The sequence below is a fragment of the Trichomycterus rosablanca genome, chromosome 4, assembly GCF_030014385.1.
Source record: "Trichomycterus rosablanca isolate fTriRos1 chromosome 4, fTriRos1.hap1, whole genome shotgun sequence".
NCBI classification, from domain to species: Eukaryota; Metazoa; Chordata; class Actinopteri; order Siluriformes; family Trichomycteridae; genus Trichomycterus; species Trichomycterus rosablanca.
Window position 1 is genome coordinate 27,679,481 of NC_085991.1, and position 20,438 is coordinate 27,699,918.

General features: G+C 38.8%; 1 protein-coding gene across 1 annotated transcript in view; it reads right to left on the bottom strand.

The window, feature by feature from the left end:
* The window catches only part of LOC134311905 (B-cell scaffold protein with ankyrin repeats-like), a 100,439-nt gene extending 89,837 nt beyond the window's left edge, over positions 1-10,602 (bottom strand). Inside the window, exons 1-2 of the mRNA XM_062993554.1 lie at positions 10,590-10,602; positions 6,785-7,180 (exon numbers count right to left, since the gene is read on the bottom strand). Coding sequence (XP_062849624.1) covers positions 6,785-7,180; positions 10,590-10,602 — 409 coding nt within the window. The remainder of the gene's footprint in view (positions 1-6,784; positions 7,181-10,589) is intronic.
* Positions 10,603-20,438: the final 9,836 nt, after the last annotated feature.

Below are 20,438 nucleotides of genomic sequence, written 5' to 3' on the forward strand. Positions count from 1 at the left end.
AATCAAAACTGGAGTTGTTTGGCCAAATAGATTACTGGTTTGTCTAGTGAAAGAGAGGTGAAGGTTATAACCAAAATAATACTATCACCATGGTGAAGCATGGAGGTGGGTCAGTGATGTGGGTACTGACAATCTTGACCATGTGACTGGCATTATAGATTCACAGAAATACCAAGGCATTTTAAACAAGAATGTTCTGTCTTCTGTGGTGCAATTGAACTTTGGTGATAATTGGACTTGGACTTCAGCGAGGCAATGACCCCAAGCACACTTCCAAGTCAACCACAGCTTGTTTAAGGAATCAGTCTTGGAATTTCTTGGAATAGCCTTTCCAGTCTCTAGATTTAAATTAGATAGAAAATCCTTGGTGGCATTTTAAAGAAAGCAGTACCATTAAACCTTATTGAGCTTTTGTACAAGACAAGTGAACAACCTAGCCATTGGGAGGTGCATTAGTCAGTTTGCTCTCAGTGCTGGTCTCATGGCATGCTATTAAATAGAATAGAATGCCTTTCTTATATACACGTTTTCATTACAATAAAATTTTTTTGCCTAATCCTAGCTTGTTTGGAAGCTGTGGTCAGAGCTCAGGGTCAGCCACTGTACAGTGCCAATAGTGGCCTCTGTCTTAAAAAGTAAAAACATCTAAAACTTCTCAAAAATAGTGACAAGACACAACAGGTTTTAGTTTACCTACAGGTAAATTTAGCTGTGTGTGTGTTTCTTAAAGGATGGAAAGAATAGAATTCTGTATATTCTGTGTAGCTATGTCCTGACTTGTTTCTGAGAGGTGGACTGCTGTGCACAAAAGAGAAAGGAATTTAGAGTAATCGCAGTCAGGTCAGTGCAATTACTGCAGAATTTAGTTAGCATTCACTTACACAATTCTGACATGTGAAATTTTTATTGTTTTTATTGTTCTCTAAACAGTGTTATTGTGGCATTGTATATGTTGTCTGGGTTATTTTAGGCTTCAATTATTTATTTATTTGCACTAATCGTTTAATCCCGATCAGGGTTACAGTGTGTTCGGCACCACCCAGAAACACTGGGTACATGACAAATGCATCCTAGACAGGGTAGTACAGGGTGTTTGGGAGATGTGTTAGGAAAACAGAGTACCCCGAGAAATAAAACACAGAGATTTATGCAGAACATGTGAAACTTCAACACACAGTAACCAGGGCAAGGATCAAATCCTGGCACTTAGAGCAAATACAGTCATGTGAAAAAGTTAGGACACCCCATGAAAACCTTTGACTTTTTGAACATATTTGAACATATGGACATTTGAGCTTCATTTGAACAGTACTGAGAGATGGAGCTTATATAACTAAACAAATGAAACTGAAATAAATTACTTTTAAACTCAAGTTGTAAAATGTAATGACCAAAAATGGAAATTTATTGTGAGGAAAAAGTTAGGACACTCCCACATTTATTACTACTTAAAACGTCTAAAATTAGAATTCATCATCAGCATAGATCAGCTGCAATGATTAGACCATCGTTAGAGGACATTGGAGTTTTATTTAAACCTCAGACATTAGTTTGGTTTGCTCTTGATTGTTAAAGTGAGTGGTATCACCATGGTGAGATCTAAAGAGCTCTCTGAGGCCTTCAGAAAGAAGGTTGTAGATGCATATGAGTCTGGCATAGGATTTAAAAAGATCTCAAAACAATTACAAATCAGCCATTCCACTGTCCGGAAAATCATTTACAAGTGGAGAACATTTAAAACAACTGCCAACATGGCCAGGTCAGGCTGTCCTAGCAAGTTCAGCCCAAGAGCAGACCGCAAGATGTGTAAAGAAGTCTCCAATAATCCTACAATGTCATCACGGGACCTACAGGTAGCTCTTGCCACAGTTGATGTCAGGATACATGCATCTACCATCAGAAAGAGACTGCACAAGTTTGATTTTCATGGGAGGTCTGCAAGGAGGAAACTCTTGCTGTCAAAAAAAACATCAGAGCAAGACTAAAGTTTACCAGAGAACACTTTGGACAGATGAATCCAAAGCTGAATTATTTGGGCACAGTAACAGAAGACATGTTTGGCGCAAACCAAACACAGCATTTGAGCACAAGAACCTCATACCAACTGTGAAGCATGGAGGTGGTAATGTCGTAGTTTTGGGCTGCTTCATTCCAGTAAATCCACCAACGAATGGCTCAATTGAAAGAAATGGAGAGTTCTGGAATGGCCAAGTCAAAGCCCGGATCTTAATCCTATTGAGATGCTGTGGGGTGATTTGAAACGGGCTGTGCATGCAAGAAACCCCTCAAACCTCACACAGCTAAAGAAATTCTGCATGGAGGAGTGGGAAAAATTTTTTCCCAGTTGATGTCAGAGACTGGTAGATGGTTTTAGGAAACGTCTAATTGAGGTTATTTCAGCCAAAGGGGGAAATACCAGCTATTAGGGCATAGGGTGTCCTAGCTTTTTCCTCACAATCAATTTCCAACTCTCAAATTGAGTTTTAAAGTATTTTTTTCAGTTTTATTTGTTTAGTTATATAAGCTCCATCTCTCAATACTGTTCAAATAAAGCTCAAATGTTCATATGTTTAAATACGTTCAAAAAGACAAAGGTCTTGCCTGCCGGCTGAGGCTGAGCAGCCACATGAACAACGATTGGCCTGTTGTCCAGATAGGGGCGGGATTAAGCCGGATGGGGACTCTCTCTCAGATTAGTGCAGTCACGACCTCTGGCTGGTTGGTGGCGCCTGCACAGAGATGGGAAAGGAGTGCGGTAGAGGGTGTGGCTCTCCGTACACAGCGCTGTACTGCACTGCACTCATCAAGTGTAGGTGATAAGATGTTTGATTGCTGTGCACATGTCGGAGGGGGCGTGGAGCAGCTTCGTCCTCCCCAATCAGGAGCAGGGACCAGCATTAGTGAGAGGATGATTGACGGGCAGAAATTGGATGCGCTAAAGTGGGAGAAAAAGGGAAAAAAAAAAAGACAAAGGTTCTCATGGGGTGTCCTAACTTTTTCACATGACTAGTTAGTGTTCAGATGATTAAAACCTCTGTTTAAACTTTAGATTCTAAAGAAAAACTGTGTTTAACATATGGTTCCTGTTTTTGTGATAAATTATGCTCAAGTCTGGAATTGCAGTGTCATATTTATCCTGTTTTTGATAATTGTTAACATATTGTTAATCATATTTACAAAAATCTAACACAAGAGTAAATAAACATTGTTACAATATATTTAAAAATATTCATTGCTCTCTTGCGTACAGTCTAGTACAGTCTACCAGTACTGTTGGAACAGTAATTGGCTTGTTGGAGTTTGTTGTGGATTATAAACACATGGAAAATGTGTCTCTCTCCGCTCTCTTTCCTGCTAACACTGCTCTGTAATTACAGTCCCTGGAATCACTGATCATGCTGGCAGAACATACACCTGATTAACTTCCACTACTGTTGCTTAACCTGCTGTGTCGAGTTATTTAGCACAGCAAGACTCCCTTCATCTGATGCTGAGCCTTTCTTTAGCTAGGAAAGAATGTAATTTACTAAGGGTCTTTAAAGTAATTCAGTTGGTGTTTGAAGCTATTGTGTGGATACCTGAGCCTGCTGTTAGCTTTAGTCTACTCCTAATATGACAAAAAGGGTTATAATCACTGCTAAATAATCACTCTAAATAAATGTTTTAGACAATATTATTAAAAGTAAAAAAAAAAAAAATAATTATAATGCTGCAAAATAGCAATCATTGGGAGCCAGTTCCAGTAGAACTGGGTAAAAGGAGGGAACAATGGGGATTGACAACAAGTCAAATGACAACAACTGACAACAAGGAGGCTCTAGGTTCAGTTTCCAGGTGGAGCAGTCTTGGTCCTTTCTGTGTAGAGTTTGCATGTCCCCATGTCTGCATGAGTTTTCTCCAGGAACTCCGGTTTCCTCCCACAGTCCAAAAACATGCAAGTGAGGTGAATTAGAGATACAAAATTGTCCATGACTGTGTTTGACATTAGACTTGAACTGATGAGTCTTGTGTAATGAGTAACTACCTGTCCTGTCATAAATGTAACCAAAGTGTGTAAAACATGACGTGATTAAAATACTAACAAGTTAATAAATAAATTTTATTTGGAACTACTAAAAAGCAAGTAAGCACATTCGTAAAACTGACAAAATGCCAGGTCTCCTGGAGTCTTATCCTGTCCATTAAAGAACATGCTCAGATGATGCTCAGGTGGATTTGGTCTACCATCCAGAAGCTCATTTCATTTATTACATTTGCAGCTATTGTTCATCTATTATAAATATGGCCATTCTTTAGGTTTTCGGATGAATGTTTTATACTAATTAGCATTGAGACAGTGTGAATGGCTTTTTAAAAGAATATTTTAGCCACATTTCAATCATTTTAAGATGCTTTTTATATTGTAAAGTCATGCTGGGATAACACTAAACATGAAATTTTGCAGAAAATTGTGGAGTACATGTCAGCTCAAGTGTATGCTGTCATTACAGCAAAAGGAAGACATTCCAAACAAAAAAATCTAAACTTCTTGCAAATTTCTCAAGGATTACATTTTTTTTATTTTATTTGTATTTAAAAATGTGTGTTCATAATAAATGCAAAGTAGGGCCGCTCAGGTGGCGCAGCGGTAAAACACACGCTGTTCACCAGAGCTGAGATCTCGAATACATCGTATCAAATCTCGGCTCTGCATTGCCGGCTGAGGCTGAGTGGCTACATGAACAACGATTGGCCTGTTGTTCAGATAAGGGGCGGGACTAAAGCCAGATGGGGACTCTCTCTCAGACTAGTGCGATTACGACCTTTGCTGGCTGGTTGGTGGCACCTGCACGGAGATGGGGAAGGAGTGCGGTAGAGGGTGTGGCCCTCTATGTTCGATTGCTGTGCACGTTTCGGAGGGGGCGTGGAGCAGCCTTGTCCTCCCCAATCAGGAGCAGAGACTAGCATTAGTGAGAGGATGATTGACGGGCAGAAATTGGATGCACTAAAAGTGGAAGAAAAAGGGGTAAAATAATCATTAAAAAAAAAAAATGCAAAGTAAATGCATTTTACTTGATTGAAATACATACTCATGTTCAGTTTTAAGTTTTTTTTTCATATTTTTTTATTTTTACAAAATAATAAAAAGAGAGCATTGTGCATTATTAATTTATGTAGCACTGTCGCCTCACAGCAACAAGGTCCTGGGTTCGATCCCCAGATGGGGCGGTCTGGGTCCTTTCTGTGTGGAGTTTGCATATTCTCCCCGTGTCTGCATGGGTTTACTCTGGGTGCTGCGTTTTCCTCCTTCCTTGTGAATTGGAGATACTAAATTGTCCATGACTGTTCATATAACCTTGAGAACTGATGAATCTTGTGTAATGAGTAACTACCGTTTCTGTCATGGATGTAACCGAAGGGTGTAAACTATGACGTTAAAATCCTAATAAAAAAACAAAACAAAATAAAAAGCCAATCATTTTAAGATGCTTTTTGGAATATTGCAGTCATGCTGGTATAGTCCACTTCAGCTCAAGTGTATGCTGTTATTACAGCAAAAGGAAGACATACATACAATTCGTGTAATTTTTTCAAAAATTAAATTTTTTATTATTTTAATTGTTTTAATGATTTTATTATTTTATTTAAAATGTGTACATTTAATATTAATGCATAATAGAAGCATTTTGCTTCTGTTTTTTTCTGTAAATGAATGATTGGAACACATACTCAAGTTCATTGTGGGTTTGTGGGTCGGTCATTGTGGGGTTTTTTTTATTTTTAAAAATTGAGCATAGAGCAATGTACATTATTCATTTATGTATTAATAATGTGTACATTTTCTACAATGATGACACCTTTGTGGCATGATTTCCAGAATTCTTGTCAGTATTTTGATTAACATTTGACTTCTCTGTGGCTGTTTTGGTGCCAGTGGAACTTGTGCAATGTACAAGTTAGATGGAATAATAAAAAAAGAAAGATTATAATAGACAAGGGGATAGATTTGGATGCAGCTGGTTGTTTCAATGTGACAACTGCCCAATATTGAAAAACTGACTTTAGAGTGGATTAAATAAGTTCTGGACTAGTAATCAGAAGGTCTGCTGGGTTATCACTGTTGGGCCTTTACCCTCAATTGCTTGGATTGTATACAGTCACAATTGTATGTCACTTTGGATAAGAGTGTCTGCTAAATGCTGAAAATGTAAAGTCTTTATTTTTGGGGAAAAAAGTGTCTTTTTAACATAAAAAAAAGGAGAACGTAGCAAAGAGACAAACAACCAAATATTATGTGTGTTGTCTCTACCTTCAAACCATCACATTGGTCACATTTCTAGAAAACCCACAAAAGCATATAAAAAGAAACGTATTTGTGAATGTTTTGGACATAAGTATGTGTTCCATGCTCGGGTGACACAGTGGTTAATTACATCAGCCCACTATCACTTGGATACAGGATTTGAATGCCCAGCGGTGATATCGGCCTAACCACCATAACAACAAACCAAAACTTGTTCACCTGACAGGAAGACTTGGGACAAGTGGCCAGTGTATCTTATGGCCCCTTTTACTTGCTTATTCCAACTTACTTACACCTTAGAGTGTTCAGTGGCACGTTTTTTAAAGGAGGAAATTGGAGTACCTGGGAGGAATGGCACAAGCGCTCAGGATTAAATTCAGGCGCCAGCAGTAGTGTGATCTTTTGTAATGAACAGAATGGCACTTTAGTTATGCTTACTCTTTTCTATGTTTTAAAGAGTACTTTCTAAATAACAGCACTTTTCCCACTTTTATCACTCACCTCTGCAGATGATATCAAGCACAGCTGAGCGGTACTCCTGTGCATCCTGCTCACTGGAGATCTGGAGGCATTCGTCACCCTTGAGTGGAACAAGTTCCAGCAGAGGTTCTATGCTCTCGACACCACAGAGCAGCACCACCACACATGACTCTGGCCTAAGCACACAGGCCAGGAAGTACCGCCGCAGCTGGCACAAGTCCTCCAGCATACCTCGCGACAGGATCAGCAGTTTGCATCTATAATGGCTGAGCTGCTGAAAGTTGTCTTGCCGACCGGTCACTGTGGCAATGTCATAGCAACAGATCCCCGTCTCCGGAACTGAGCCAGCGAGGACAGACTGCATGTACGAGGCCCACTGCTTGGCCTCCGTTTCAAAGATGATCAACAGTTCTTCAGCTGGAACAAGTGTGTGTAAAGAGGTATGGAGATACACATGGTCAGTGCTGCAGGTTCACGTTTGTCACATTGTATCATACACGTACAGTCATGGTTCCAAAAATTTGGGACAGTAAGTAAAATGCACTGACTTCTAAACTGTCTTTTACAATTATTTAATTAAAAATGGAACAAATACGAGATATTTAATGCTTTACCATATCAACTTCACTGATTTTTTTTCCTAATTTGAAGTCATAACCCATTCTACAAGTACAACATTAAGTGTAATATATGACGTCAGAGATCCCGAAGCTAAATTCTTTTCCAATCTAATCGTATCCAATTACCCGATTGCATTACGCTTCCTCTCTACTCATGCTGATTTCCACCCTGGTTGAGGAGAGCGAGACTAACACACGCCCCCTTTTCATCTGCACGAGGCGAGTTTATATGCTGATCAGCTTTGTGTGTGGAGAGTCACACCCTGTCCACATTATTCTTTGTCTCTGTGCAGGTGCCATCAATCAGCCAGCAGAGGTTGTAATTGCATCAGTCGTTGTTTTCGTAGGCGGCCAGCCTGCCAGATGGCAGAGCTGAGGTTTGAACCGACGAGTTCGAAATGTCAGCTCTGGTGTGCTAGCGTGTTTTACCACTGCACCACCTTAACGTCCCTGCGAAATTCTCTTCTAACAGATACAACAATTAGTGCCTTCAGTTTCCAAAGAATTAAAGAACATTGTTAAATAGAAATGTTTATTTTATTTCACTAGCACTTTTACACAATTATGGTAAAGATAACACTTTTGAGTCTTAAGGACCTGGATCATAGTCGCTGCCTCCAGTCACTATCTGTAAGGTGTTCTTTATATTTTCCCCTGTCTGTGTGTTCACAGTGTAATGTGTAATACTTGGTTTATGCCCCATTCCAAACAGGCTTAGCACTAAGTACCAATTAATAAATGAGTATACTGGTTTATCAAGAAGGTCCTGGGTTCGATCCCCAGGTGGGGCGGTCTGGGTCCTTTCTGTGTGGAGTTTGTATATTTTCCCTGTGTCTGTGTGGGTTTCCTCCGGGAGCTCCGGTTTCCTCCCACAGTCCAAAGACATGCAAGTGAGGTGAATAGGAGATTGTCCATGACTGTGTTTGACATTAAACTTGTGAACTGATGAATGTTGTGTAACAAAGAAAATACTGTTTCTCTCATGAATGTAACCAAAGTGTGTAAAGTGTGTAACATGATGTTACAAATAAATAAAGTACTGATTTGTCAATAAAATAATTTAGGATCTTTAAATATTAATAAAATACAAAAATTCTTAATATTCAAGCATAAAAAGCTATTTTGTAAACATGTAAACTAGTCTTCATTAAGCCTAACATTTAGCATCTAATCTAAATGTGGAATATATCATATATCATTAGAAAGCCACATCTGTTACATATTTTACAAAATGTAACTTTGTTTTTAAGTCACTTAATATAACAAAATTATAATATTTTATATTTTATTTTTATCCAACAAATGCGGTGTCACTTTTAGGTAAAGTAGAAAAATTGCAGAATTTGGCCTGAGCTGGAGAAACCAAACTCATCTCAAAACCATTGCTAGCAGTTGAACAAAATATGAGGGTTGTTCAAACTGTTTCTTTAAGTAATTTTTTAACAAATGACTTCGCTTTTCTATGTAAGTCACCTTCCGATGCATTTTTCCCAGCATCGTACCAACCTTTTAATGCCATCAGCAAAAAATGTTTTTGGTTGAGCAAGTAGCCACTGATGCACCACTGGTTTCACATCATCATCACATGAAAATCTTATTTCCCTTAAAGCTTCTTTGAGCAGTCCAAAAAGGTGAAAATCAGATGGTGCTAAATCCGGACTATAAGCTCTCTCACTTTCAGTCTCTCAGACTTGACCAATTACTACTCCTCCCGACCTCATTGTTTCCAAAGCGAATATAAAAGTGCTGAAACTTTTTGAAGATCCCGCATATAATGTGTTTTATTCCAAATCATATAGTCTGCATAACTTCTTGACTATTAAATGGAATCTTAAATTTCAGAGTGTCTTATTATTGCAAATAAAGCACAAGTGAAACTGACCATGTACAAAAGGTCAGATTTCTGTGAATCGTATCCTTTCTAATGAGGCACATGCTTAGATGGCTTTAAGCAGGTGTATTTGATCTACTTATTAGTTCATTTAAGTGAATATTTTCAGCCATTGTTAGATAAGGTTAGATGTTTTAATAATTTAAACATTAAAACACTGCTAGTTAAGTGGAACATAAAGGCTCATCTCACTAATTCCAACAAAACAAGCCATTTAAGGTATTATTGTGGGTTAATGATTACTAAGTAGAACCTTTTATAATTACATGATTCTTTTTTCATATATGGCATGAGTTAGCACAGAATTCCACAATAAAAACACCTTACCATATGTCAAAGATAGTGGTGGTGTTGTGATGTGACAATGATTTGCCATAACTGACAGAACCATGAATTATGAGGATATACTGTCATCAGTTAATAATCTGAAGCTTGAGCTTAATCCAGTTAAGCAACAAGACAATGACAGAGAGCATTGTGGCAGTTGTGTGTCAAGATTTTGCATAATAATAATATAAAAGACTGGTCTCCAGTTATGGGATGCATTTTGTTGCGACTGATGCTGTCAAAGGTAAACAATGTCATGTTTCATGCAGAATAAAACAAAATGTGAATGCAGACTGTGAGCCAAGGCTTATTAATTAATCAGTGCACAATAAAACAAATGTCAACAATCAGGTTTATATTTCAATTTTGTGAAAAGCAGTGAATTAATAATTAATTATTGAAGTTTGATCTATTAAAGTTGATCTCTTTAATAATTCCCTAAACCTCTAGCTTATTAAGTAATTTATAAAATAGTTTAAAGCATAGTATTCAGTAGTTACAATGAATTGAGAAATTTACGACTAGTTCTGGGAGTTTTGAGGTGTTAAAGACACAGTAAGCATGGCAGTTTGTCTTTATAGAAGTGCTTACTCCATCAATAATTTAAAGTTAGAGAAATTCAGCTAATTTAAATGCATAACTAAATACTAATCATTTATTCCAAAACTCCAGCTAGACTAAAGTCAAAAAGTGCTGACTGCAGGTCAACACAATGAAATAGGGAGTCTTTTAAAGGCTAAGTGCCATAAACTGTCAGCTCTTACTCTTAAAGAAAGTTTTTACCCAGGACATTATCCAGGATAATTTAAATCTTTAAATTATTTCAAATAATAGGAAGAACTTTTGACCACTACCACACAACCATGTCACCTAAGACTCAACACACCAAAGCTAACATTTTATAAAACATCACATGACCTGATTTGTCATCAATAACATTAAAGTTATTCATTTAAGTAACAGTTTGTAGTTTTAAAAATGCACTTACATGTTTTGCTCATCGTTTGGTCGGAGTGGATACAGAGTGAAAGTTCTGTTTGAACACACACAGTTTCCTTTGTGCTGCTATCTGGTTATAGTTTGGGAGTTACAGATAGATATGATAAAGTAGGATACGTGAACTGTGGTGGATCAAGGCAGGTTATGACCACGGTTTCCTTGTATGCAACTGTATTCCTGACATACCCATGTCACACCCACACAGGCACACACGGCAGCGGTCAGGCACACTACATTGCTACAAAACTCCAAAAGTATTGATATGTTTTAAAATAAAGCATACTAATATTAAATAAAAGATAAAAACTAAGAGTAAAAAAGTAAAACAAAATCATAACTGGATGCAAGTACCTCAAAAATTGGAAAACAAAAAAGAGGAGATAAGCATCTTCTAATGTATGGCCTCATTACTATTGTTTGGTAGTGATGGTGGGTCGTCCTGTCCTTTACTGTACCTGTAGGGTTACTAGGTGTTTCTTGAGTAGAGCTCTTGGAACAGTATTTACTTTAACAGGCTTTGACTTGCTATTATGATGTAAGGATTTTTGGGTTAAATTTTTGAACATCACACACATGTGAGTGCAATATGCATTTGCAAAACATTTAAAATTGACACCCAGTCCACTAATACTTAAGCTGATCACACACAGCACACTTCTTGAGGGGAACGACATAAAATCTAATGGAAAACCATCTCTATTTACACAAAATCTTGGAAGGAAGGAACAGTGGTAAACCGGCGACAGGGTTATGGGTGACCAAGGCTCATTGATGCATGTGGGGAGCGAAGGCTGGCTTGTGTGGTCCGATCCAACAGACGAGCTACTGTAGCTCAGATTGCTGAAGAAGTTAATGCTGGTTCTGATAGAAAGGTGTCAGAGTACACAGTGCATCACAGTTTGTTGCATTTGGGGCTGCATATCCGCAGACCAGTCAGGGTGCACATGCTGACCCCTGTCCACCGCCAAAAGCGCCAACAATGGGCACGTGAGCATCGGAACTGGACCACGGAGCAATGGAAGAAGGTGGCCTGGTCTGATGAATCATGTTTTCTTTTACATCACCTGGATGGCCGGGTGCGTGTGCGTTGCTTACCTGGGAAACACATGGCACCAGGATGCACTGTAGGAAGAAGGCAAGCCGGCGGACACAGTGTGATGCTTTGGGTAATGTTCTGCTGGGTACTGCCATCCATGTGGATGTTACTTTGACACGTACCACCTACCTCAACATTGTTGCAGACCATGTACACTCTTTCATGGGAACTGTGTTCCCTGATGGCTGTGGCCTCTTTCAGCAGGATAATGCGCCCTGCCATAAAGCAAAAAATGTTTCAGGAATGGTTTGAGGAGCACAACAATGAGTTTGAGGTGTTGACTTGGCATCCAAATTCCCCAGATCTCAATCCAATAGAGCATCTTAGGGATGTGCTGGACAAACAAGTCAACTTACAGGAGTTAAAGGATCTGCTGCTAACATCTTGCTGCCAGATACCACAGCACACCTTCAGGGGTCTAGTGGAGTCCATGCCTTGATGGGTCAGGGCTGTTTTGGCAGCAAAAGGGGGACCAACACAATATTAGGAAGGTGGTCATAATGTTATGTCTGATCGGTGTATATAATAAATTGTAATAAATCAAGTTATAGCCTACACAAATAAATGAAATAATATAAGTGGAAAAATTAATGGAGAAACTTATGGGCAGATGTATCATCACAAAATACACAAAAAGTGTGACACAATTGTGATACAATTAAGCCATTAACAATCTATCATGCCATGATTATCATGCTAAAATTATATTTCTATGTCCAGTAACAGTACAATCTATAGAACATTTTTTTTGTTAGCAGTCTGTATTTGAGTGGGGCTTGTCAAAAACCGTACATGTTTATCGCAGTAATACCATGTACATTAGTGTAATTTGATAATAGCGCTGTGTAAACCACAGACGTAACAGCATGCACAGTAAGATATTTGATATGTAGCACACTCTGAGCTTTACAGTAGGCTTATTGTTAATATTGCTAACAACATTGCATTGTCTGTACCCTAAGCGTGACCAATTTTGCAAATGACTATGCTACTTTACAAAATAACACATCAAGTGACACTTTACCTACACAGAAAGCATACTGTGTTTTAGCTCATAAAAACACCATCTATTAAATTAAGTTACCTATATTATTCATATTACATGTGACAAGAATTGGGCACAATAAAAAAGTTTAAGATACATAATTATGTTTACTTTATTAAGCAAACTTTACTTTTTTTTAAATGACTTTGTGTATTCATTCATGTATTCCACAAACAACTTTATCCTAGTCAGGATCATGGTGGGTCCAGCACCACCCAAAGACACTGGACACAAGGAATACACAGGGTTGACAGTTCACCAAGGGGGATGACACACACTCACTCATATCAGGGGGAAATTTAAGCAATAAACATACCCTTTATAGACAAACATATTTGGATACCTACATGTTACACCTACTGGGGCTTTTTCAACATTCTTATCCCATTCTAAATCCATACAAATTAATATAGAGTTTGTATGGCTGTTATACTGTAGCCCCCCTTCTTGCAGCTTTCAGTATAACAGCTTTTATTCTTCTGGGTAGATTATACAAAGTTCTGCAAGATTTGGAGTGTGCCTGTGCCCATTTATTCAGAAGAGCATTTGTAAAATCAGATACAGATGATGAATAAAAGGGTCCACTGTAGTTCATCCCAAAGGTGTTTGGTGGGCTTGAGGTCAAGGCTTTGTAGGCCAGTCATGCTTTCATAGACCTTTCTTTGTGTACAGGGGCACAAAGTTGGAAGCATAAATGTCTTTGTATGCTGAAGCATAGCATTTCCCTTCCCTGGAACCAAAAGGTGTAGGCCAACTCCAAAAAACTTTACAGTTAACACAATGCAGTCAGGCAGGTAATGTTCTGGCAATCGCCAAACCCAGAATGCCAGATAGAGAAGCGTGATTTGTCACTCCACTCCACAGAACACGTTTCTACTGCTCCAGAGTCCACTGATGGCATGCTTTACACCACTCCATCTGACGTTTGGCATTTCGCTTGGTGATGTAATGCCTTCATGCAGCTGTTTTACTATGAAAACTCATGCCATAGTGTCCCTGGCACACAGTTTTTGTACTGATAATAATAGTAGAGGTTTGGAACTCTACATTTATTGTGTCAGCAGAGTGTTGGCGACTTTTTAGCACTATGAGCCTCAGCACTCGGCAACCCCGCTCTGTAACCTCATATGGTCTGCTACTTCATGTCTGAGTTGCTGTGGTTCCTAAATGCTAGGAGGAAAGAAATGTCATGAAATGAGTTGTTGTAACGGTTGCATCCTATTATAGCACCACACTTAAATTGAGTGTGCTCTTTATAATGTCATATTCTTGCATGAATGATTATAAAGACAGCATGCATGTACTGTAGGTGCTTGAATAGGACCTGAATTCAGTGGTTAACAGGTGTGTCCCAATACCTTTGTCTATATAGTGTATATAGAAAACGTTCTAGGAATCTTACATATCCTGTAATGCATAAGAGAAATGTCAGTGTTGTCCTTTACACCCCATTTTAAATAGCCTAAATATTTAATATTCATGTTGTCGGATGTGTCATCACTCAAAGCACACTTGTGTGACAGAATGATGCCCACTCTTCTCTTTGTGGAAACATGACATCCACATTTAAGAGCTAATTATTCTCATCTTTAATTACAATTTTGGGGGAATAGTCAATCAAGTCCACCTCTCTATTCCACTACTACTCACATCCAAAAATGAATGGGCATGCCAGAAAAAAACACTTTCAGTTGACAGTGACAAATGGCTATAGTAGGCATCAGACAAGCAGCTTCAGTTTTAAAATTTGTTTTAGATATACACACAAACATTAAATTATGCTGTTTATATAATGCAACCTGGCAGTAAAATAAGTGCAAGTCTTGATCAATATTGTAGTATACGTATCAGCTGTCTATATGTCTATGTATATACAGTATATACAGTGTATCACAAAAGTGAGTACACCCCTCACATTTCTGCAGATATTTAAGTATATCTTTTCATGGGACAACACTGACAAAATGACACTTTGACACAATGAAAAGTAGTCTGTGTGAAGCTTATATAACAGTGTAAATTTATTCTTCCCTCAAAATAACTCAATATACAGCCATTAATGTCTAAACCACCGGCAACAAAAGTGAGTACACCCCTTAGTGAAAGTTCCTGAAGTGTCAATATTTTGTGTGGCCACCATTATTTCCCAGAACTGCCTTAACTCTCCTGGGCATGGAGTTTACCAGAGCTTCACTGGAATGCTTTTCCACTCCTTCATGACGACATCACGGAGCTGGCGGATATTCGAGACTTTGCGCTCCTCCACCTTCCGCTTGAGGATGCCCCAAATATGTTCTTTTGGGTTTAGGTCTGGAGACATGCTTGGCCAGTCCATCACCTTTACCCTCAGCCTCTTCAATAAAGCAGTGGTCGTCTTAGAGGTGTGTTTGGGGTCATTATCATGCTGGAACACTGCCCTGCGACCCAGTTTCCGGAGGGAGGGGATCATGCTCTGCTTCAGTATTTCACAGTACATATTGGAGTTCATGTGTCCCTCAATGAAATGTAACTCCCCAACACCTGCTGCACTCATGCAGCCCCAGACCATGGCATTCCCACCACTATGCTTGACTGTAGGCATGACACACTTATTTTTGTACTCCTCACCTGATTGCCGCCACACATGCTTGAGACCATCTGAACCAAACAAATTAATCTTGGTCTCATCAGACCATAGGACATGGTTCCAGTAATCCATGTCCTTTGTTGACATGTCTTCAGCAAACTGTTTGCGGGCTTTCTTGTGTAGAGACTTCAGAAGAGGCTTCCTTCTGGGGTGACAGCCATGCAGACCAATTTGATGTAGTGTGCGGCGTATGGTCTGAGCACTGACAGGCTGACCCCCCACCTTTTCAATCTCTGCAGCAATGCTGACAGCACTCCTGCGCCTATCTTTCAAAGACAGCAGTTGGATGTGACACTGAGCACGTGCACTCAGCTTCTTTGGACGACCAACGCGAGGTCTGTTCTGAGTGGACCCTGCTCTTTTAAAACGCTGGATGATCTTGGCCACTGTGCTGCAGCTCAGTTTCAGGGTGTTGGCAATCTTCTTGTAGCCTTGGCCATCTTCATGTAGCGCAACAATTCGTCTTTTAAGATCCTCAGAGAGTTCTTTGCCATGAGGTGCCATGTTGGAACTTTCAGTGACCAGTATGAGAGAGTGTGAGAGCTGTACTACTAAATTGAACACACCTGCTCCCTATGCACACCGGAGACCTAGTAACACTTACGAGTCACATTAAATTTTGGAGGGAAAATGACAAGCAGTGCTCAATTTGGACATTTAGGGGTGTAGTCTCTTAGGGGTGTACTCACTTTTGTTGCCGGTGGTTTAGACATTAATGGCTGTATATTGAGTTATTTTGAGGGAAGAATAAATTTACACTGTTATATAAGCTGCACACAGACTACTTTTCATTGTGTCAAAGTGTCATTTTGTCAGTGTTGTCCCATGAAAAGATATACTTAAATATCTGCAGAAATGTGAGGGGTGTACTCACTTTTGTGATACACTGTATATATACACCCCAGTACAACTTAGCAATCAACCTGTTAGCATAACAGCCATCTGGAAACACCTATTATCCTATTACTTACCCAGCAGCATCACTTGGTATACCTTACCAACCACCTAACCTCTTAGTAAAGCAACTGACTAGCAAAAACTTAGCAATGACCAAGCAACAGTTGAGCAACAGTGCACCTTGGCAACTACAGCAGCTCAGCAACTCCTTAGCAACCACTTAATGACATGTTAGCAAATAGACCACTACCATGGCGACTGCCTGGCAACACCTTAGCAACAAACTGACATCATCTTAGAAAACCACCTAAGAAAACCATATGTACAACAAGTACATCTTGGCAGCCACCTAGCAACACATTAGCATATACCGAGCAATACCTTGCGTCTAAGCAAAATATTTTTTACCCCTGACCCCTTGCATAGATACATTCACACACCCACCGCTAGGCTGCAATCACACTCACATTTTCATTAGGAAATGCACCTCTCTATGTTTGTTTTGCATTTTCACTGTATTTAAAGGTTAAATTTTAACATAATAAGTATATCGATTTGCTTCCATTTGACATATCATATCCATTCATTTATCATAAATATTAATCTAAAGCTGGTCCCCTCTTGGCTGCTATAACATACTGCCTTCATCTTTTGGAAAGGCTTTTGACTAGTTTTCAAATGTAGGTTTACTTACTTTGGACCAGATCAGCTTTGGTGAGGCTGGACACTGAGTTTGGTTGATGAGGCTCTGCAAACAGTCGGCATCCAAATTCATCGTAAAGGTGTTCAACAGGGAAAGACACTAAACCCAGCAAAAGTAGAATATAGGGTAATTAAGGAAAACTACTTAATGGGTTTGGGGGTTCTTAAAATAAAAATTGGGGTTCTTACAATGCTGCCAGAAACCTAAAAATGTCAAAACGTATTACATATATTCAGACTTGTATGTCACACATTATAGCAGGTTGTCACCACACCCGTAAGCACTACTAAATTCTATTTAAATGTCTATTGATTTACTACCCAAAGCCACTAGAATAATTTATCCAGGCAAGAGGCACACATGACTGAGTATTTATTGTTACAAAATGTTCTGACACTTACAAATTTCTATCACAGTGGTTGCCAAATAAAAGTACACCAAAATGTACTTTTCTGTAAAAAGAAAAGCATTCTTTAAACAGTTGCCACAAAATTAGAAGCACACACATTTTTAGAATGTCATTATGCTCATGCTGCAGAATTGATGTGTCCCTTTACTGAATTGGCTCATACCATGGTTTATTCTTTATCAAAACTCACATTTGGCATTATGCATTTGGGAAAGGAGCATTCTTATAGAAATTTCCAACTGTAGATGACAAGATGATATTTATTCTTGCTTCATGGGGTGGCACTGTGGTTTGGAAGAGTAGCACTGTCACCTCACAGCAAGAAGGTCCTGGGCTCAATCCCCAGGTGAAGCGGTACAGGTCCTTTTTCTGTGCAGTTTGTATGTTCTCCCCGTGTCTGTGCGGTTTCCTCCCGGAGCTTCGGGTTTCCTCCCACAGTCCAAAGACATGCAAGTGAGGTGAATTGGAGATACAAAATTGTTAGTGACTGGTTACATTCATGACAGAACAGGTTACTTGTTACACAAAATTCACCAGTTCACAAGTTTTTTAATGTCAAACACAAAGTGTGTAAAACATGATATTAAAATCCTAATAAATAAATAAATAAATAAATTAGCTTCAGGACCTAGTGGTCTTATTTAGTGAACTTGGGTATGTTCTTCTACTTGAAACCCGAAATTACCATTGACTGGGGGGCTCTAGAAGGGCAGAAATTTTAAATTAATTTACATTTGAGGAAAAGTGAGGAATATATATATATATATTTATTTTATTTTTATTTTTTCTTTATGAATTTTTTCCCCCTTTTTTCCCTTTGTAGCGCGTCCAATTGCCCGATTGCGTCATGCTTCCTCTCCACCAATGTTGATCCCTGCTCTGATTGAGGAGAGCAAAGCTAACCCACGCCCCCTCCGACACGTGGGCAGCATGCCGTATGCATCTTATCACCTACATTTTGATGAGTGCAGTGCAGCTCAGCGTTGTGTATGGAGAGACACACCCTGAGAGCACTCTTTTCTCATCTCTGTGCAGGCGCCATCAATCAGCCAGCAGAGGTCGTAATTGCACCAGTCATGGACGAGAGACCCCATCAGGCTTAGTCCCACCCATCTGAACAACAGGCCAATCGTTGTTCATGTGGCCACTCAGCCTTAGCCGGCAGGCAGAGCTGAGATTCGATACGATGTATTCGAGATCCCAGCTCTGGTTCCAGCATGTGTTTTTACCGCTGTGCCACCTGAGCAGCATTTGTTATGTGTTTTAATTAATTATTACATTTTAAATAAAATTAAAAAAAAAAAGGTTTTAGTATCTAAAACTGTTTGAGACATTTTTTGAATGAAAAAAAAATTTAAATGTTTATTTTAAAAAAGAAAGATGTTAAGAAGTTATGCATTAACTGATATACTTAAACTAAAGTATGAAAGTAAAAAGAGATTACATGATAAAATTCTAATTAGGGCAAAGTACTAATCATACCTGGAAAACACAGCAGTCTGTCAGAGAGAGAAGTGGATTTGCAGCTTTACATGGACTGTAATTAGTGAATGTTCTGAGCAAAAATCATTTTGTGTGTACACGTCTACATTGTCATCAGAGTCACACCTGCTTAGACTCAATGCATTCCACTCATTAGGCTTAATCCTCGGAGAGAGGACCAGCAGTCCCTTTAATTGCCTATGTTGCGTCATTCTCTCATTAACACAGATGGAACTGGTAAGAAATGCAGGTTTAGAATTCTGTGAATTTAGTCAAGACTGACAGGAAGGACATTAAGCCAAAGCTAACAAATCTCACTGTCACCTCATTTCTGTCGTGCAGCAGTCAGCACAATGGTTAGAAGTCAATCACAAGCCCACTAAAAGCCTATAGCTAGAAAAAAAAAACTTAATTTTATTAAATAAAAACAGCTAATTTATTTTTTTGTTAAACTAAGTCTCATGAATTATGCATAATGACAAATCCAATTTATTTCTCAAATCCATTTTAAAGACTGAGGGTCACCAATTCACTTAATGTCATGTTTTAGAAAGGTGGTAGGAGACCAAATTATCCTCAGAAAACTAGACATAAATGGTAACAGACTTTGACACCATGGTAAAGCACAATTCTCTACATTACATTATATTTGCTAAAATTATGCCCTACTGTGCCCTACGTGAATGAGTTTTAAAAACAATACGTGGTGCTATTGTACCAACTTAAAAACAAACACAGTAAATGAATTAAATGTGTAATTTTACTTTAATTTGTTTGTAATGATAAAACCATAATATATTAAAAAAATAAAAATGTATAATCTTACAAAATGTTTGTGTTAATATACAACATTTTGTGGCTCAGTGGGTAGCACTGTTGCCTCACAGCAAGAGGGTCCTGGGTTTGATCCGCAGATGGGGTGATCCAGGTCCTTTCTGTGTGGAGTTTGCATGTTCTCTCTGTGTCTGTGTGGGTTTCCTTTGGGAGCTCCAGTTTCCTCCCACAGTCCAAAATATAAAGGTGAATACAAAATTGTCCATGACTGTGATTGACATTAAACTTGTGAACTGATGAATCTTGTGTAAAGAGTAACTACTTTTTCTGTCATGAACGTAATCAAAGTGTGTAAAACATGGCATTAAAATTCTAATAAATGAATATACAATGTAAAATGTATTATTATATACTGTAAAAATGTGTAATATTTTATCATTGAGATTTGGGGAATTCGCAGGGGTCAGCACAACAAGAGTGCAACGGCTGAGCCTTGCCCTGGGTGAACCACCTTTTTGATCATGGTCTCGCCCCTGCCAGATAAGTTGGGTTGTTGTGCCATCTGACTTTTCATTGGATGCTGAATTGGCTATGTTTTAAAATGAATTTGTGTGGGGGCCACACAATTTTTCAGCTTTAATTACTGTTTGTTAGTAGTTCTTCTTGTTTCCTTGTGGGCTACCTCGTGGTTCTCTGGTTTCATCCCAGGCTTCTCTTTGTTGCCGGGTCATGCTATAGTGCCCTGAAGATAAATAAATGTACACAAACCCCATTTCTGAAACAATATTATGAATTTAAAGTACTTA